General features: G+C 42.1%; 1 protein-coding gene across 5 annotated transcripts in view; it reads right to left on the bottom strand.

The window, feature by feature from the left end:
- Positions 1 to 21,279, bottom strand: part of nfat5b (nuclear factor of activated T cells 5b) — a 43,261-nt gene that overhangs the window by 1,812 nt on the left and 20,170 nt on the right. The window contains exons 1-12 of one of the 5 annotated variants that reach the window (XM_036534600.1): positions 20,131 to 20,470; positions 12,659 to 12,721; positions 11,414 to 12,041; positions 10,432 to 10,621; positions 9,679 to 9,869; positions 9,241 to 9,413; positions 6,385 to 6,519; positions 6,220 to 6,272; positions 3,967 to 4,099; positions 3,609 to 3,686; positions 3,196 to 3,320; positions 1,054 to 3,025 (exon numbers count right to left, since the gene is read on the bottom strand). In XM_036534600.1, coding sequence (XP_036390493.1) covers positions 1,054 to 3,025; positions 3,196 to 3,320; positions 3,609 to 3,686; positions 3,967 to 4,099; positions 6,220 to 6,272; positions 6,385 to 6,519; positions 9,241 to 9,413; positions 9,679 to 9,869; positions 10,432 to 10,621; positions 11,414 to 12,018 — 3,655 coding nt within the window. In that variant the 5' untranslated portion in view covers positions 12,019 to 12,041; positions 12,659 to 12,721; positions 20,131 to 20,470. Of the gene's footprint in view, positions 1 to 1,053; positions 3,026 to 3,195; positions 3,321 to 3,608; positions 3,687 to 3,966; positions 4,100 to 6,219; positions 6,273 to 6,384; positions 6,520 to 9,240; positions 9,414 to 9,678; positions 9,870 to 10,431; positions 10,622 to 11,413; positions 12,042 to 12,658; positions 12,722 to 18,299; positions 18,598 to 20,130; positions 20,471 to 21,279 lie in introns of those variants that run through there. The other 4 variants (XM_036534602.1, XM_036534601.1, XM_036534603.1 and 1 more) reach the window with 4 other exon arrangements.

The following is a 21,279-nucleotide window of genomic DNA, read 5'->3' as shown; positions in this document are numbered from 1 at the left end:
ACCACTCATCATTACCACCTCCTTATTTGCTGCACTGCTTCTGAAGGAAAATGTTTCATTTTGAAAAACTCAGCACTAGGGGGGTCAAGTGCAGCCTGTTAATTGGATCCATTTCAGCCCTTTTCATAGCACCACCCTTTCTCAGGAACAGACTACAGCTTGCTACATAAATAGAAACAGATAATGTAGCTGCTTCTGACCTATTTAGCCTGCATCAAATTCAACACATATCATTCCATTATGAATTTGTTCAGATGTGTTTAACGAGTGCTTTCAGTCTGGCACAAGCTTATAATTTTAGAATTTCATCTGGTAAATTCTATAACCTTTTTTATGACAAATTATACAGCACAGCTGAAATGGAGGTAAATTATCTTCCTACACAATATAAAATTACATCTAGGATTAGGATCCAAGAGCATTAGGTCTCAGGTCAGCAGCTCTGGATAAAAACTATTGGCTTTTTATGTAGGTTTGCTGAGATTCAACTTTTAATCACTGAATGATGAAAACCACTTATAAAACTAACACAATGACAATTAATTCCCATCGATCAAAACTTGAATGTAACCGAAATGACCACTCTGAAATGTTGATGTTATACTGACGCTTGTTTACTTAAGATGCAATGAAGTGTGTAGAGAATTATATTAACTGTTGGTAAAACAAGATGGAAAGTAATGAACTACACATGGAAATCAGGAAATAAGAAATATGTATTGATCTGACATTTAACATCTGTCAGACATATCCAAATTGTCAGAAACTGAAGAATGAGTTGGAGAGTTGACAAATGATCTGGTAGTGTCAATCCTACCTAGTAAAAAAACATGAATGTATTAGAATAAAACTTATGAACTTTGAGAATAAATTTATAATATTATTTAATATATGAATTAGGCTTTTTAGCAATAAATTTGTTCAGTTTGTCACATGGTAATGCTATCTTTGGTTGTTTATTTTAAAATGAATTTTAAAGTTTTAGACTTGTTTGTGAGATGTCATTTTGAAATACACTGGCCCCTGGTCATGAAAAAAGGCTTCAGGTCTTACCATTCTGGATTCCAAAGAGAAAGAGGCCAGGCTGCTGAGACTGGCTGGGCTGGCTCATGGTCCCGCTTATGGTTGTCTGGAAGAGCGACCCAGGCTGTTGTACTGGAGAGGAAGTGGTGGTCTGCAGACCTGCAACCCCATTCTGCGTGGTAAATATGGCCGTCTGGGGGAGCTCCTGAGTACCCATGCCCCCCTGTAGGGCCGATATGGTGGGCTGGGTCATGAAGATGGTGACAGGCTGCTCAGGGGCACTGTTAGGGCTTGGTGCTACCTGCATGGGCTGCTGGTCTTGGAAAAGGCTCTGCTGGGTGGACTCGCTGGTCAGGGGGTTAACAGCCACAGAGCTCTGGTCCTGGAAGGACATGGGCTCTGATGGCTCCTGCTGGCTGACAGCCACCGTGCTGGCCTGGGAAAACAGGAGAGGGGGATTTTGGGGTACCTGAGAGGGGAGGCTGCTGCTGCTCATGGGCGGTATCTGGGCCTGTCCACTGAAAAGCAGAGTGGGGGGCTGTTCCTGGGGGCTCAGGGCATTGCTGCAGAACAGGAGGCCAGCCTGCTGTTGCTGCTGCTGTTGCTGCTGTTGGTTTGGGGCATGTGTGTTGGCAGGGGGGTGGGGAGAGATACTCTGAAATATGGAGTCCTGCTGTTGTGCTGGCTGCTGCTGCTGAGATGGCTGCTGCTGCTCCATGGGGGTGCTCTGCTGCAGAGGGGACAGCTGGGGCTGGGCCTGGAACACTGACACCGACTGAGGCTCTGTGGTAGACGTCTGCAGGGAGGTGAGGAAGGCCAGCTGCTGCTGCTGTTGCTGACTGCTGTCTGCGGTAAGCTGGCCAGGCAGTGTGGTGGGAGAGAGGAACAGACCAGAGGCAGCTGGCTGCTGCTCTGGAGAGAGCGTGGAGCCCGTCAGCACAGTCAGGGTGTTCTGAAAAATGGCTGCCTGGACCTGCTCCTGGGTGGGGGAGGTCTGCTGAGCGTGGAACATCGACCCCTGTGGATCCTGTGATTCGGACATTGGACTGGGGGTATGGAACAGCTGCTGAGGAGGGGAGGGGTGAGAGGGAGGCTGCTGGAGGAAGTTGGAGGTCTGGATGGACAGGAGCTCTCCTGCTTGCTGGAAAAGCGCTGCCTGTTGCTGTGATTGCTGTTGGTGGGAGGCACCACGGATCAAGCCTTCAGACGGCTGAAAGAGCGTGCTGTTGTTCTGTACCATGGACTGGGGGGAAGCCTGCTGCTCAGAAGTCTCACTCGGAGCACCCCCCTGGAAAATGCCACACTGCATGGGGATCTGTGGCTGGAACAGCTCTGACTGCAGCTGCTGCTGCAGGTTCTCCAGGACCTGTTGCTGTTGCTGCTGCTGCTGCTGTTGCTGTTGCTGCTGCTGCTTAGCAAGAGAGCTTTCTGCCGACTGCAGCTGCAGGCTATTCATGTTATCCTGGACCTGTTGCTGCATGCTGTCGGCAGAGGGGCCTGGGCTATACAGGACTGAGTTGAGCTGCTGTTGTGCCGCTGCCTCCAGGACCTGCTGGACTAGGCTGTTACTGCCTGAGCCGGTGGTGGAGAATCCCCCCGCCTGCAGCTCCCGCACTGCCCTCTCCAGCTGGGCCACCCCGTCCTGTGGGAAGATGGGAAGCTGGGGCTGCTGCTGTGGGGCCTCCACCATTTCAGACAAGTCCACCACACTTCCAGCGCTGCTGCTGGTCCTCTCCTGGGGCAGGCTCTCTCTGGGCTCCAGGAGGAACTGCTGGGGGACTTGCTGGAGCAGGGAGTCACCAGCCCCAGAGAAGGAAGCGCTGGGAGCGATGTCCTGCTTCTGTATGGTGCTCAGGGGCTCTGCATTAGCAAAGACAGCAGGCTTCGGCTGTTCTGGGTCCCCTGGCTGACAAGGCATAGCACTGGGGAAGGGATTGCTGTTGGTGGGAACACTGGAACTTATGTCCAGGGTCTGCTGGGCCGACCCAATGACATCTGAGTTCTACAGAGAATCCAGCAAAGGAAAAAAGAAATGGTAGTATTTGTTTAGAAAAAGACAACACACTTGGAACTCATTTTTAGGATGATATTTAATTAATTAGACTTCAAAAATATTACAGATGAATGACAGATCAAAGCAGATTATTTTTTCCAGTCTTCTGTTGCCCTTACCTTAAAGATACCAGCTGCAGAAGGATTGCTGGAGACCTCCATTGGGGTGACATCTTCCCTCTTGACAACGGACATCAATGGGGCTATCAAAGCACTATCCAGGCTACAGCTGCTGCTCTGTATTACTGGTGAGATTGAAGTCAGACAATAATCTTACAAAGTCATCACATTTAAAAACAAAACAACACAAAACTTCATCACATACAGAAAAGTTTGTTTTCCTACTTTCCCTTTCCATAACCATACTATTAATCTGCCTCCTAGAGACAATTACCTACTGTAGTTTAATATTAACACACACATAAGAGTTTGAAAATATTTCCAATATTTCCAGGGCTGGAGATAAAATGTTAAAAGGAAAAGGGTTTGCCACAGTTTGAAGTGCAGTCATATACAGAGCTTCAGGTGTTTACCTTTCATCTGCTCTTCAAACGAGCAGGGCTTGGCTGGACATTGTGCCTCTTTCTTCACAGTCACATCCACTGCTTTCCCTGCCGAAAACAGACAGACTTTGTTTTGTTTGTTGCTAAGTATTCATTCATTCTGATTTCCAACTGATTTATAATTGAAGCTAATTGATGACTTTAAGATGAGTGATTCATACTTTTCTATTGCCCAGTACACCAACCAAACATGACACACATGCACAAGAAATATGAGATAAAAGAACAATGGTGAAGAGATCAAGCAGTGCATCAGTGGTAGTAGTAAAGTAGAAGAGGTAGGAAAACTGACCATGCTCTAGAGCAGGGGATCAGGCGAAATGCTCACCTGGCTCTGGTGTGTAGGTGAAAGGATGCACGTCGTGGGATCTCCCAGCATTTGTCACCACGTAGATCCCCACAGACACAGGAGATGAGATTGCCAGGTTCTGATATGGAGGGACTTTCACGATTAAATGATTCTATATCAGGAAAATGAGAACAATGACGACTTCACCAGGGAACCAGTACTTTCTCTATAGTTTGCTCTGGTCCACATGCAAGACTGTGGAAATTCCACAACAATCTGTTTAAAAATTTTGCAGAAACAGCTTGTTTTCAAAATGTATAGACTTTCTTCTATGGACCCATTAGAGCTGAGGTTAAGAGGCACAAGTCATGGCAACCAAGGACAGAAAAATAAGAAAGTACAGTGAGTAGAGCACTATATGGAAGTTGTCTGGTAAGATAAAGTGTGACTATGCTACATGGGCAGGGCTCAACATGAATGGTTGCCAAGTTGCACTGACGAAGAGAATGTGGAAACCATTTTGTGTTGCCCATTGCCCATCTTGTCAACCACAAACATGACTGAAACCAAAACCAAAAAACCTGACAATATGTATTTGTGTTTTTATACTCATGGAGGCTAATAGCTATGAAATAGGCTAAATATACAGCATCCACTTATTACTGTTACAGACAGTTACCATGTCGTGGCCTTGGTTTTTTTTTGGTAAAAAAGAGATTTGACCTTGGGGAGAGAAATCTAAAAGCCTCCAATTTTCTCCCCCTGAAATAGTTTTGAGGCAATCTGATGTTACATTATAACATGGTTAGTTCCGATCTGTTACGGGTCATTTAGCGTTTTATCTGATCCGTGACAATATTCCATAATATACCATGGGTAAATGGAATTGTCATAGATCTTAACATTGTGCATTTAAAAAAAATAATAATTTTTTTAAATGTATTTTCCTTTTTCCATTTTCTCCCCAATTTGGAATGGCCAATTCCCCGAATTCGGGAATGCCCAATTTGTCATCGATGTTCAGTCCCATTGCACAACCCCCACTGTCAATCCGGGAGAGCATGGACAAGCACGTGCCCTCCTCTGAGACATGTGACGTCAGCTGCTGCTTCTTTTCGCACTGTGGCCCACAAGATAAGCTAGCACAGAGATGAGTCGGAGGAAGACATTTCGTATGCAGCTTTGGCACATGGACCACAGGCGCCTAATTGACCAGCAGGGGTCGCTGTTGCTAATGGAACCGAAGCCCTGCTACCACCCCGTACCCACCCCATCCCTGGTGGAATGAAGCCAATGTGTTCCGCTTGTGAGCTCCCGGTCACTATCGGCTAGTGACACGGTTGGGTCCAAACCCGGGCTGTAGCGTTCAGTCTACACTTAGAACGAATGCTTTTACCGACTGAGCCACTCGGGAGCCCCTTAACATTGTCCATTGAGTGCCCTTGTGCACTGAGCACTTTTATGAAACAAATTAACTGTTGAATGAATTCAAGGTTTGCTACTTAACTGACTACATAGCCTGAAAAGGAGAGACTAAATTTAACAAGTTTTACTGATTACATGAACCGTCTTTCATGTAAGACACATCATTCATGTACTGCCTGTATATGTAAATGTACTGCCTAACAAACACACCAAGCCGTGCAAATATTCATGATATCAATAGCCTAATTAATTAGCTAGCTTGGTGAATGCAAATCAGGGAAATAATGTCAGTAAGTGACCACAAGGCAGAGAGGTCACTTCAAAGTTACTGACAACCATCACTTGGAACCAGGACACAGCCAAGAAACATTTCTGTCCAAGATAAAAAGGGTACACCCTTGGTTGCAAAAACAAAGACAAATTTCCAGGACACTGGAAAGGACAGGCAACTATGGATCCAATTTATAAAAGCATTATGGGCACTCAATCCCATGGTATATCACAAATATTTGAAGGGCTATGAAGTTGCCATCTTTATTATGTTTCTAAAGTGTTATTTGCCCAAAAAGAGGAACCTGTAGATTGGATGCACTTATACTGCAAGAAAAATTATTGCTGAACTTGACCATCTGGCAACCATATTGTCCATTGAGGCTAGCAAAATCTGATGAATGTTTGCCTGGATGGACAACCACATTTTAAAGTAAGTGTTGAGCCCTGATGGGTCTTAAAAATACTGAAAATATTCAAAACTCAGTATACGTGTGTTTATAAATTTTAATTCATGTTTACAAATATAAACTCCAGCTAATTTGCTAGCAGGGACATGACTTCAATAAAGGATACTGAGCAAACACATATTTTTACCTGATGAAAAAGCTCCATGTCAATCTCTGCTTCTGCCTTCCAGGATTTCTCATCTTGAAGAAGGACAAGAACATCAGTTACCACAACAGTGAATTGTGTTACGAAAAATAACAATAGGCATCAGAAAAACAACTACACAGGATGCAGTGGATGCTACAAACATACCTGAAGCATTTTCCTGAAATATGACTTTTGTTCCTTTGAGAAAGTTCTTCCCGATGAGGAAAACTTCTTCTCCTCCTTTCGCGGTGCAGCTGTGCAGGCTCTTCTTCAAAATCTCAGGAATTCCTGCAGGCTGTGCTGTGGACAGAACACAACACAGGCATGCTGTCAATAACACTCACTTACACCTCACACAGAGAGACCACAAATACATCTCTGATATGAAGAGTGACACAGGCCACACAGAGGCTGTGAAAATCCAAAAGGCAATATAGACTGACAAAAAAAACCCAGATTCTGAGCACATGCAGTGTACAAAGACAGATTGCAGGGATGGACCCTCTCTTACACCTCAAAGTTTAGACAGAAAATATATGTGTATGTGTGACACAGATTAGCTCTCAGCTACTCAGTTCTGTTCACAATCCACAAGTATGAAGAGGAATGCCAACAGAACAGCTTAAACCAATTACTTGACAAATTCCCTCTCATGATTTCTTGGAAGGCGAGTGTTAGCATTTGTGGAAAAGAGGATTTTGCTCTAATTGCACTGTTCAGAAAAAAAGTCTTAGCCATGGATAATTTTGTCTGGTCCCAGCTAGGGACTGTGTTTCAGTCTTGGTAATTTAATTAAATTCCTGTTTCAGTCAGCCAATTATGAAAAATACTAGGACTAATGTTATAATCACTGCAATAAATTATAAGTACAACTGTGTTATTAACGCCATGAAAGCAAGACTACGATGGGACTACTTCTCCAGACAGCATCTTGACTGCTGAAATGTTTTGCAAAGGATGAGCCTCACCCTCACTCCATTCCCCATGTTCTTTCACAAGCCCCTCCCCATACCAAAACCCTGCAACACAACCCAAGCTTGTTGGGACCCAATGAAACATGTCGGGTGGCTCATGTCAGCTGGCTCATGTCAGTAATTGTGCTATAGCCTTTGAGTTTGAGACAGGTCAGGCAAAAAAAATTCCTGGATATTAGGTTTTGAATGCACTGCTGTCGAAAAACAGTGCTAAAATGAGTTGAAAACTAATTAATCACTATTTTAAGGCTTCCAAAACCTTCAAGGTTGAATGGAGGATTAGTTCATATACTTATTTAGACATCACATCCTTTCACACTGTTTTCCCAAAAAAGACTATTTGTTTTGTTGAACTATTGAGCTCAATTTTCTATTTTCATTTGTTTAATCATATGATTTTCATTCACCACATAGTGCACTGCATTCCCTACAAGGACGGACTGTACTGTGTTCATTTGTAAAGCTTCTGTACCGTTACATACAATGGGATTTATGCATTTTCCCCGGTACAGGCCTTTATTCACTTACTGATTCAGCAAATTGGGATATATGCAAGCTGCTGATGATTTTGATTTGATTTCATTATTAGCAGTAGCTGGTTTTGTAACTGCTAGTGTTTTCAGGCAGGCACATACCCCCACCACCATCAGGTCAGGTTTGGGTCAGGTAACAGATAGTTATCTTCAGGCCAGGTTCAGTTCAGGCATTAAAGTGCGCGGGTCAGATCAGGCTTGGGTTTCTGTTTCACACCCATGCACCCTGTTACCCCATACCCCTGCCGCTTCAAATTAACAGCAGAGGGAGTCTTGTCAAGACACCCCTAGTATCTGACCAGAAATGGCTCACTGAGATTTCACTCAGTTTCACTCAAATAATGCTATGGCCCTGTACAAATTAACAAAAACCCTACACCTGTCATTTATTTATCCACAGCCCCCCTCCTCAGTGAAATGGTTTTCCCAAATCCATGACTAACAGTATTTGGCATCTCTTGTGCCCATGACTTGTGCTACCCTCGCTAACTGCTGCAGTCACATAGTAACTTAAGACATGAATTTAAACCAGCTGCTCCTTTTCCAAGTCTTTTTTTCTTCGTTTTCTCAGAGAGACAACAGTGCATGAAAATGTGGTAAGTTGAACTTACTGTCACAGAATGTACGAGACCACAAAAAGGAGTATGATCACTACATAAACTATTTAATACTGTTAGACTCTGATGTCATCATCTGGTAGTCAGTCCTTGTTACTATGGTTACTCAATATTCCAACCAGCTTGTTTTACAGGCCTGTTCTGTAAAACAAGAACTGTTCTGTTTACTCGCCACCATTCTGTAATACAGCAGGCTGTGCTACAGCACTGCCAAAATAACACCACAAGAATGAACATTAGCATGTCTGAACCAGCAGTGAAATCACAACAATGTGTGCAAATGTAACAAATCCACCAAAAACTAAAATTTGGGAGCATGTATGGAACAACTAATGCCATAGCACTGTATGACTTACAATATGTCTATATTATTATTAATATAATTAATACCTATTAATTTATTCATCATGACATTTTATGTAGGGGTAGGATTACCCAATGTCTTAATGTCAATGTGTTTTTGCAGTCAAGGTCTGCCTCAAGTTTGAAACCCTTACAATTATTCTATTTCAGTCAGTGTACAGTTTCAATAAATTGATGGAAAGTAACATACAAGCTGTCACACCAGATCAGTGGTGACACTTTTCTCCAAGACATTGCATGCTGTATGATTCAATTTTATTATACATTTCAAAATCATAACGTAACTGGACTGGATCTAAATCGAATGTTTCTTTTATTTCATCAGCCCAATGTATAACACAGAAAAATTCTTGTTGGCAGAGTAAACACTTGTACACAGAGAAGTGATTTCACACATTTTCTCCAAAACACAAACACTTGTCTCCCTCCCCACCCACCGCACCTCAAGCTATTAAGACTATCTTTTGTCTAATCCCTCACAGTGCCCCCCCCCTACCCCCCCCCCCAAAGTACCCCAAAATAACTGCCACTCACTGCAGAGGATGGGTGATGAAGGGGTCTGTAATGTTAGAATAGAACCATCAGCTCGGGGGATGTTAACTCGAAACGCCAGCCTGGCCCGCGTGCTCTTCTTCTTGGAACCAGCAACCCCAATGCGTGCCTCTACGTCTGCGTTCCTGAGCTTCAGGATGCCCACACAGTCCACCCTGAAGTGAAACACAGCGGTCAGCCCTGTCAGCTGGCTCCACCTGCTTGCATGGCCTGCCCCATCAACACATAAATGACTCACTGTGGAGCTCAACCTTGTAGCAGCAGGAAACAGAACATACCGGACAAGCTTTTGTTCACTTTTGTGTTTTCACAATATTACAGAATACTAATAAACAAAGCTAACCAATCAACAAAACGGTGCCTAAGCAGTGGTCACTACAGTTTTTTTCAAATCAGAATGTTTGAGAAGCAGGTTCTTACGCTAAGGTCATGTTGCTGCTGGGATCCAGGCATACTTCAATGACAGTGGTGCCTTCAATATCCACTTCCTTACAAGCTGTGGTGTTGCGGCCCGTGACCCGGCAGGCTTGGTAGAAGCCATGTGGCTTCACACGACCCGCATCATTGCCCACAAACACCTGCAGGACCACTGGCTCATTCACACCCTCCAACTAGGGAGAAATGGATCCATTGTTAAGAGCAAAAACATGCACAAGGGCATAAAATACAGAACACAGACAAACTGGCTAACCCAGTATTCTTACGTTAAATAATCACAAAGAACAGACAAAAAAGACAGCTGAAATTTCAGTCACCATTGGCAAATATTTCACTTTGAGGCCAACAAGGTTGCTTTATAAACTGTACTTATGAGTAGTACGTTGCAAAAAATGCAAATAAGATGCAGGACAATCATTTTGATGACATGTCTGCATTATTACCATTTAGGGAAGTTGAGCACAGAAGTACAACATTTCATTTCAAGGCAACAAATAAATGAGAAGTGGCTGGCTGCATTACCCTACAAATAAGTTTTAACTGAGCTTTGAATTGTTACGCACATGTGCATTTATTCAAGGTTTTACCACAGTGACTGGTATTGTGCGGATAGTGGCAATAGCTGGAAGCAGATAAGGGTGTACTAAAAAGGCAACACACCACAAACTTCTGTGTGCTTGGCACTGTCCACAAACAAAGCACTCAGGGGAGTGAGTAGGCCTACGGTCTGTTTACCTTGACAGTGGGGAAGCCTTGCTGTGTGCGGTCCTTCACAGAGCCCCGGCTGCCCTCTGTCAGGTACCGGGCTCTGTGCTGGGTCTCCGGCTGCACCAGGATCTTCAGCTCCTTCCCCTCGGCCTTTGAAGGGTACTGACCTGACAGTGTCCCAGGTTTCTGACTGGGTGTCTGAGGACCCTCTGTTGAGCTGCAAGGAAGAGGAAATTCAGACTCAACATTTCTACAATATTTCTGTAGCACTGCATGATAGTTTATAGGCTGGTGGGTAAAACATATTTCTTCTTTTGTTTGAGTAGTGCAGGTGTAGATGGCCCAAGACCCACAACTTTAAGACATAATCTTACTAGTAAAATACAGCATGGAATTCTATTTTAAATCCATTTTGATAGTGTGCTATTCTCATGACATTAGGCATAAGGAAGCAACCAACCTCATAGTGCTTTCAAAACAGTGCTTTGCAAAATGAAATGTGGTGACTGGTATAGACATTCTGCCTAACACTTCCCTCTGAATACAAGAAGAAGTTACAACTGGGCAAATGGCATGTTCTTCCTGGTATGGATCATTTCTTGCAGCCTTTATTAGTTGGCTGATAATGTACTGCTTAACCAGTTTAGCCACACTGGACACCTGGTTAATTTGAAAAGTAATTATAAGGAAGTAAATGGTCATTCTCAAAAACAGAAGAGATGACGCAGGAGTGGGAGGAAATGAAAATGCTGGTGTTTCCCATTCAAAAGTATCCTTGCCCCACTCTGTCATTGGTTCTCTCCTCTAAGAGTTTGCTTTTGAGCATCACTCTATGTGAGTGCCAAAAAGATAAACACAAGAGTGAAAACTGGACTTTACATAAGACTCATCTGTAAGTCATTTTTCCATTTTTCCTCTCCAAAGCAATTTTTTCAATGGATTCAAAATCACTAAAATGTCAGCACATCACTGATGAATTTCTTCTTGCATTTAAAGCAAGACTACCCACCTTCCTTTGGGACAAGCCTTGCTGTCTGGGCCCAACTGGGAGAGGACAAAGTGTGGCCCCTTGGCACTGTCTGCATCAAAGACGTCCATACTGGCTTCTTCGGTGGTTGTAGGCTTAGGCCCAGGACGCTGGCGTGGTGTGCGCTTGCGAGACTTACGGGGGACCTCAGTGTTGTCATTGTAAGAGCTGGAGCTCATGATGCTGAAGTTGGAAGCAGAGTCTTCCATCCAGATGCTGTTGCTCTGTTCTGAGTCCTGGAGCAGCTCATCTTGGCAGGACATGTGGCTGTCATCCAACAGATCCTCCGGGGGTGGCGAGATATTCAGGACCGTCCGGCGCTTGGAGGGTGTTGTCTGGTGCTGCTGAGATCCTGCTCCTCCTCCATTAGCACCGACCCTGCTTCCGCTGCAGCCACCACTGCCTCCCGCTCCGGCTCCAGACTGCTGGCCCTCCAGGACCAGCATCTCTGTCATCCCTCGGCTACTTACCCCATCACTTGGAGCACAGCTGCTGTGAATGGAGGCCCGGTTGGTGGCTGAGGTAGAGGAGTGTATGGTGGGGCTGGAAGAGGCAGGAAAAGCAGAGCGAGGACCTCCCATGGGCATAGAAGAGGATGTGGAGGTGGCATCTGCAGTGCACAATTGAACAGTAAATAAAGGCTTCTTTGCCAGCGTTGGCTAGCAGTCCCATTCAAGCAGCGAAATTTGAGCATGATCGCTTCGCTTTTTTTGACTCCCAATTTCAAATTCTTTTTTTCCCATTTTATTTTGCATCATAACTTTGTGTATATGTGTGTATGTGCATGGGTCTGTGAGTGTGTGTTTGTATGTTTGTGTGTCTGTGTGCCTGTGTGTGATGGGGTGTGTGTGTGTGATTATAAAAAAACAATTGAAGCAAGTTTGTTGTAGGTGTTGTGACTTAGGTTCAATTTGGAAAATGTATGCCTCAGTTTAATATGTTGTGCTGAATATTTCCCGGATAACTGAGACAGTTATTTTTTTTCCAAAATCACAGATATTAAATATTATACACATATACACAGACAGTACATTGTGTATATATAATATAAAACATATGTATGTATAGATTTCTAAATATACAATAAATGAACCAATATTGTGCAGAGCTAATGATGACTACCATGTGTCAGATGATGCGTGCCAATTGGAAGTTTTCTCTTACAGGTTCAAACAATTTAGTTGGGACTGAGCGTAGCCACAGAAACAAAATAAACAAGCTTCTGACCTATGAAGCAGAGAACTGCAGACCATTTTATATGCAGACACTCCCTGCTTCAGAGGGAACTTCCTGGAATAAAAATGAGACAATGAATGAGCAATAAAAGCTGGTCATTCAATAAATAGTTTTTGTCAAAAATAAAGCCAATTTTGTGAAAATGGAACAGACACTCAGAGTTATCAACTTTTCCTCCTATCTCACCTGATATAGCGACTTGCACATCTCAAGCCCTCTGCAAACCCTAAGAGGGTAGGTACATGGTGGCAAAAGCTGACTGCATTTTGAAAGCATTCCTGTACGCTTCACACACTGAATGAAGGTTAAGGTGCAAGGTGTTTTCATGCTGTCTTCAAGCAGGCAGTAATGGTATCTACTGAAGGGCAGGGGGTGGACTGGGAGTTCTACCATAGTTGCAACAGGTCTCCTTTAAGCATGAGCCTTACAAAATGAGCAAATGAAACACTTCCTCAAGGTAGGACATTAGAGCCTAATTAGCAAAGCTTTCAAATACACGTTGAATAAGTGCAGAGAAAGCCTTTATCCAAACAAATATTAATGTGACAATGTTACAGTGTACCTGCACCTTTCCATGTCTCCAACAAGCACTGAAACGCAGTGGCACTGACTGGACCCTTTTTACAACACCAGAGAGTGAAACACATGGTCTACTGGACCACAGACACAGAGAGAGGACTGGGCCAGTGTCCTAAAAGCAGCCAAACAAGCAGCAAAGAAGCAGCAGAATCACAGAAATTTCAGTCAAAGCATAGAGGAGAACAGTGTTACTATGCTACGGGTTCCCCCTCTGAGTGCTCTCTGCCAGTAAGGGAGAATGTGTGATAATGGGGACTCCTAGTATTTGAACCCTCGGCTAAATGTCTTTACACAATGGGGAACCTTGTTGGGAGAGATTTAGCTGGGTACTGTGAAAATCCAACTGTGGTATATGGCAAAGCATCTCACATCATGCGGTGCATTGTCTATAAACGATTCATCTTAAGCTCACTGTTGCTTCAAAAATACCAGCTGAATTTTCCCATTCCAAACTGTCCAATAAATGGGAATAATGCTATAATGCTACAGCCCAGGAAAGAGAAATCCTTTTTACATCATTTCCTGAATGCTTGTCAAACCTCCCAGATCTTTTTATCTTTCTCAAAATGCAGTGTACTATCATAGATCCTTAAGTTGGGGAATTTAACAGCGTTTAAAACAACCAAAAGAAGCAGTTTTAGGGTTGAGCTTCAGGCCGTATGATCTGGCATGGGGTGACAAGGAAATTCTTATTTCTGGCTGAAAACACTGGAGATGCACTGCATTGGCCTATCTTCAACTAAGCTTATAACCAGGCACAGTGTACACTTCAGTAGCTGCATATTGCTACTGTAGAAAGCTGGCTATAACTTTTGCTATTAATATGAGGGGACATATTATCCGTTTGTTTTAGTTTGTACACTTTTTCAGTTCATTATATAGCTGCTGTAGGAAAATCCTTGCTAACAAACTCTCTCTTAACAACTTAGTTATAAGAGTAGATCACAGAATAGTGACTGGGCTATATCAAATACAATAAATGTACTAGTCTATCTGCTTGGTAACCTAATCTGCTAACTGTAACTAACTGTTAACATCTAAACAACCTCTATGCCTATGCGGGTTATTAATACCTACCTGGCTTGTGAGCAACATTCATTATATGAATCTACCTAGCTAATTATAAACTACTACAACCACTAATAGCCAGCAGTATGTGCCTATTTGTCTACTAGACCATTTTTCCTATTCCCTGTGAAACGATGAGTTTTAAAAGATCCATTTTTAATTTAAGCAAATCTTCATAAAGACGTGCAATGGAACAATTTACAGTTTACATGAGTAGAGTGTGCTAGCTAACCTATACCTGATAAATGAACAGTTGGAAAAGTGACAAAGGCAGAGCCAGAAATTGGGGTGTACTGTAATGTACAAGAATGCTTTCCAACTGTGCAGCACTTTGCTTTACATTTAGTACCATTACACCCGAAAGTGAAAATGGCTTCCCAAAGCACCCTGAGAAACTGTACCTTTAAGATGCCCATTACAAGACACAAACAAACAAAAAGGTCGAGGGAGGCATTATTTAGACTTGAACTAAGTTACTGGAAAGATGTGAAAGCACGTCTCATTCCCTATTTCTACATACAAAATGAGGGCCAGAGTAACATGATTCTGTTATCTGAAGACAACTGAATGCAAAATGGCAATTTTTTAATCACTAGAAAATTTAAACACATTCAAGTGTAACTACATATACACATATACGGGAACTAAATTAAACACTTGCTTCTTAAAGGCACAGTGAACCCACTGAAAGATGAAAAAATTCTCTCAGACTGGGATTAGGATGGGGGATGGGGAATGGGGACTCTTGATGGTACTGGTTCTGATATGTAGAAAAACTACCTCTGACGGGTGAACTGTGAGATGCAGCTGTGCATTCACACCCAGATGACAAACAGAAGTTGAATCCTAGACACTGAATATACAGAGAGAAGTTATTCGAATGGGTGCCAGCAGTAGCTCCTCTGCCACTGAGGAAACAGTGTGTCATGCTACACACCCTCCCCAAAGTCAGAGCCCAGCCATCTCAGTCCAACTCAACAACCCAACAGGTAATTCCTGAGCTGACAAAGAACACACAGCTAGTTCCATTTTCACACATTCCATTTACCATTAGCACAAAGGGAGCAACTAAAGTGGCTCTGAGAAATTGAGGGATTAGTTTAAAATAACAAAAATTTAACTTAAAAGGTCTATTTAAGCTCAACCTGAAGGTTTTGGTAAAGAGGACGTTCATCATGCAAAAAAAAAAAAAAAAAAAACTAATCTGAAGAGCAGCATACCTTGAAACAACAAAACTAACAGAAAACGATGGTGAATGATTTGCAGCCACCATGAGCACCTTGTCTGAGTGTGTCCATTCCCAGAGTCTGTTATAACTTGGAGTGAGGGGGTGCCTACAAAGACCTACTCCATGAGCACACTGGTAGTTGAGATCTTTAAAAGGGAAGAAGGTCCCATTTCCATGATAAAAACTGCTCCAAACCAAGCTCAGTGCCAGATGGACCATGGGGCTAGGATTTCAGAGCTGGTTTTCAGCTCCTGCAAAAATATATTAGTTACTCAGACATGGCCATACTTGGTTCAGAAAGCCTAGTTCTGGCATGACTGTGGAAAAAACTCACAAGAGAATGTCATCTCTAAATCTGTAAAATTCCTTCATAAAAACTTAGAAAATGTCCGGTGTTTTTTTTTTTTTTTTTGTTTTGTTTTTATTTTTTGTGGAGGTCCACATGATTCCTCAGCCAGACAAAGGTTTCAGATGACAACCAAAAACCGGTCGCTCTTATTCACCTTCACTGAGCTAACTGAACTGATACACTAAGTATCATATTAAATGAAACAGTAATGCACAAAATACAATTCAGTGTTGAAAAGGGGGCTCTTGCTCAGCTTACAAAAATAGTAAAAATTTTGGGGAATCATACCTGGTCCCAGAGTCACACTTTAGATCAAACAAAACAACAAGGAAACAAGATATGGTATGATGTTAGCAAGAAATAAGGCAATGGAAAGGATTATTACAATTTGGGCTTTGTGTAAATGAACCCAAGAATGTGGAACAGGAGCTCTCCCTCTAAATCTAGCTTGGTTTTTATGGTGTTTATTTCTTCAGATCATTACAGGGTTGTTTGTGTGCTAAACAGGAAGGTCCCACTAATAAATCACCAAGGGCTACCAAATGGAGGAATGATTGCATCTACATTCAGGGCAAGTGGATTGCCTGGGGAATGCAAACAGAGCAAATCCCTTTCCAGATCTCATGTTGCTTTCACTTCATTTGCCTGCCATCACTACCTCAGAGTAGTCATCTTTATTCTTTTGTCACTGAAAATAATAAAAAGGTGACAAATACAATCTTTCAGAAGAAAAATACATGAATATTAGGAACCAGAACACTTCAGACTGAATTTCTCCTTAACCCTTTAAAAATGTTTAGTGGTCGCTGTATTCACACCTTTATTGAACGGAAAGTATCATGTCCAATTTGTGTTTTTTTTTTTTATTTCTATCATCGTTTTCAACCTAATGAAACCCTTAACACATTAAGAATGGTACATTTTCCTCAAAACAACAGTCAGTGTTGTATCCATTGCTTCCATTGGCTCGTGTGAGAGGGAGTGGTAGGGATACTCAACAAGCAAAAATGTGGGCCAGTAGTATAAAATGTGGTACAGGAAGTGCCAAAGTGACTTGGCACTTCCTGCACCACATTTTTCTCATGTTCTCATGGGCTCTAAGCAAACAAAAATATAACAGAAGAAATAAATTCAAAAGCTCAAGGTGGCTGCAAACATTGTTCCTGTTTTAACTTTACTTCAGACCATTGGTGCACTGTTAAGAAAAAAACCTTCTTGCAACCTGTAAGATCATTCCAAGTGCCCTAACAGATGGAAGCAATGGGTTACAAGGTCACATGAGGCTGGACTCCCACAGTGTGACAGACAGTCCAAACCAACTGGCACTTGGCAATTCAATGTTTTCAAGGAGATCAAACACACTAGATCAGGCAGCAGGAGCAAAACTGTACTTCTGCATCAGATGAGAAGGCTCTGTGTACTACTAAAACTGATTCATGTTACAGTTTAAGATTATTCCTGCAATGCTCTGTTGGATAGTTCATCTACTAAATGTGACAGTTTATGTCAGCACTGTGAGACACTCCAGATCCACATTCCCAAGAACACTTGCTTACACCTATGGTATGGGGTCTCACCTGTGCTGTGTCCAATGGCAGATAACACTGTCTGCCTTACTGCCTTTATAACAGAGGTCTGCCTGCAGGAGGCAGCTGGATACATATGATATTTGGTTATATAAAGACAGTCTGATACAGGATGGGTGGTCACCACCAACCATGCCTATGGGAAATACTGTACTGTAATACTGGGCCACACTATGAAACAACAGCTACCTTGAAAATATGTTAAACAGTTAGTTGAAGATAATTCCAAAGTTTGTTCAATACTTCTTTCATTATATCAGTTGATATCTGTATATTAAGATTTCCTGTGTACTTGACATTGGCCATTATATTTTAGACAAAATGGCCAGTTGCAACTCTGTTTACAGACAGCTATGAAGCTGCTTTACTGAGAGGGACTTTTAATTCACTGAGCAGAACAGAGCAGAGGTCAGTGACCAGCAGCCCATGTGTAAATTATCTGCTGAGTAAACTGCATCCCATTTTAGATTCTTTTCAAAGACTTCCTTAGCCAGTGAGTGATTACAAACATTACAGAGAAAATGTGAGTTCTGTTACAATTGCCAGATTATCTCAGTTATGAGCTGTTGCTAAACAAGGTAAGCTAGACCATGTCTTTGCAATGATGTCACTTTCTGTACCAGGATGGTGGGTGTATCCAACTACCCAATGCAGGCAGACCTTATTGCTTACAAGACACAAAGTTTACTCTCTCATATTATAATTTCAAAGCTTGGGAGACGAAATTTCATTCAGCAATAGCAATAATAAGAGATCAAATGCAATAATATACAAAAAATGCAACAAAATGAAAAAAATTTTACAACAAAAAGTTAGACCGACCTATTCGGTACCCTGGGTGAGAGCAGATGGGTTATTAGTCCCTGGGACTAAATGTCTTCACTACTGATAGACAGACACTGTCACACAACCCATCACGAGGCCTGTTTCTCAGGATCGATGCTAGAATGCAAGTCAAGTGTATTAATAGCAAACAACTAACATCCCATTAACATAAAAGCAATTAATTTTCCCTTCCAACATGTTCAGTTTACACCTAAAACATTAAATCAATGCAGTTAAAATAATTCAGTATAACTAAAACATACGTGTAATTTTCATAAATATTGTTAAAGGTATTTCAAATAATTGAACCCATTCACTATGCTGTTGGGTGATTGTTATGATACGTTTGCGCCATTGTTAATGTATTATCTTACTTACATTTTGAAAATTTGGAACTTGCAAAATATACAAAAAAGGTATTTTCGCTGGTAACTCATGCAACAAACCTTGCTTGGAAGAACTAAAAGTCTGATTCCATCTGGCACCTCTACCTGACACCAGCCAACCCTGGTCCTGTAAAAGTGGGTGTACAGAAGGCTGCATCGATATGTGACCTTAATGTGGAGGACCCACAGGATGCCGTGGAAGACCCACAGTCAACAGAGACACCAGAGTAAGCTCAGTGAGAACAGAGCCATTCTCTTGGCCAGGACCTGTTAAACAGAACCTCAGTCTACTCTGTCATCGAGTCAGAGCAGTGCTCCCCTACAAGCACCCACAGCTCAAAAATGATCTGCCAGACAAATTCTGTATTCCATATAAAATACTACTCCTTATGTCATGTCTCACATTCCCTGAAGTGCCTAACCTAACCTATTTTGGCTGGTTGTTTTTTTTTAATTTCTGAAAAACCAATAAAGAATTGGCTGAAAGGAAAAGGAGAGAGTTTGACATGAACAAATTCATGCATCAGTAACATGTTGTAGCAATTTATCAAAGAGGGTATCAGGTATTCCAAGCTGGACTGCAACAGTAAAATAAAATAAAATAATAGCAGACAGTTTACGAACTGCAGAGGTGGATGTTTCTTAATAGCATAGGAAGCTACTATAAATACTGTTTCGCTGTCTTTCAGAGAGAAAAGGCAAAAGAGGAAGAAGACTAAAGACTGGGCCATGAAAGCCAAGGTTCAAAGCTTGGGACAGGGTTCAAGGAGGGATGGGGGAGCAAGGATGGGAAAAACTAATAAGATCTACACATACAGGTGTAGGTTACATGTGTGATGCATTTGTGGCAACAGGCAAAGCCATAAATTTGAATTCATGAATGAGGGATTAGGAGGTAAGGCGGACAGAGAGACATGCTTATGGATGCAGGCATACATCAGAAGCGCAGTACTGCGGGCAGCCTCGCACAGCAGGGTGAATGCAGGAGCAGCAGCAACTACAGTGCGGAGACTGTGCATCATCAGAGAGCTGCCCACCAACAGACTGAAGGGGCAGACTGAGGAGCATGGCAGTGAGGGGAGTGTGAATGATGCCATAATAACATGGAGGAGTGCAGAAGCTCACACTGGGGAGGCAAACAGCGGGGACAGGCCTCAATCTATTCTCCTCTCTGCCCCCCTCCCAAAATCTGTTTATGAAACCTACTGCAGTTAACACTTGAGAGATTCGTCCTCTCTAAGAACCCAAGAACGAAAAGGTACTCCAGCTGTAACACTAAAAGCCTTCTAACAAAAGCCACACATACACATGTTTGATTGCAGGATTTGGGATGAAAAGATATAAAATAAGAAAAAAGAGGAGGAAATAGCCAGGAGAAATAAGGCCAATTTGTGCCACCTGCAGTCCCGATTTCAATTTATTTAAACTGAAAAATACTTCACCTTCCTTCAGCTACAGCCAGAATGTCCCGCCTCGTCAGAGGGATGCAATTGGCTGCAGTTAGGTACTGGTGTCCAAAGGCAACAGACTTCTGGTTCTACTGAAACTCACTCTAAACCTGGGCACTTTGATAAGGGGCAAAGTAAGAAAACTAAAGTGAATTGCATTTGGAATTTTCATATTGTACAAATCAGAACTGTGACGATTGTGGGGTTTTCTGCCTGTATATTGTTTTGTACAATTTTTTTCCCAATTTACTATGAAAATGTGTAAGGTAACACTGAAAATGACATAACTGCTTAAACTCATTTGAGCTATGTGACATGTAAATATTGTTAAGCAAAACCTAATACTTGCAAATGTTTTCACTTTTTTTTTCAAATTACTTCACTGTATCATTTAAATAACATTTATTTATAAATAACAATTACAGTATTGTGTGATTATATATCGAATTCAAAGATCTGAATATAAAAAGCCATTTTGACAAACTGAAAGATAAAATGTGGCAAATACAAAATTAGCTGCACCAGATATGGTTTAAGACATTAATAGAATTTCTTTTTTCAAAAGGTCTGATCAAGTGCTTAACAATTTTGGATCACAAACAATGTTTTTGTGAGCAGTCCCGAAATGGTTTTGTATCCAGCTTGCGCTTCACAGCTTCAGTTCAGTTCAGCTTAACTGAAAATGTATGCATTCAAATACAGGCACATGGTAAGTTTCACTTAAGTGTGATCCAATTGCAACTGCGATATTCATGGGAAGCTGAGATGAATTTATGGAATTTGCTATAGTTTCATTTTTGTTATTTTAGCCCAAACAAATGCAGCTGCCATTTATGATCATTTTTGGCAGCCTCATGACATGGAACGTCTAGACTTCATAAGAAAAAGGACTGCATTCTTGCAGGAATAAAGTTCCATATGAACAATTAAAGGAGCATTTCCTTAGACTCCAACTGCAAGGCTGAGTATTCACACAAGATACTGAGGAACAGGGTAAAGTCACAATCCACTACTTACAGACACAAAAAGTGATCTGATTTAGGTGAATCAATAGAGAAATCATAATCTTCTTTACATAATGCCACTACTCCGATAGAAAAATTGGCCTTGATGACCTTAACCTTCTACTTTGAACCTGTGTGT

The sequence above is a fragment of the Megalops cyprinoides genome, chromosome 8 (assembly GCF_013368585.1).
Source record: "Megalops cyprinoides isolate fMegCyp1 chromosome 8, fMegCyp1.pri, whole genome shotgun sequence".
Classification (NCBI taxonomy): Eukaryota; Metazoa; Chordata; class Actinopteri; order Elopiformes; family Megalopidae; genus Megalops; species Megalops cyprinoides.
The sequence above is the reverse complement of the archived record's forward strand: the minus strand, read 5'-3'. Positions and strand labels throughout refer to the sequence as shown.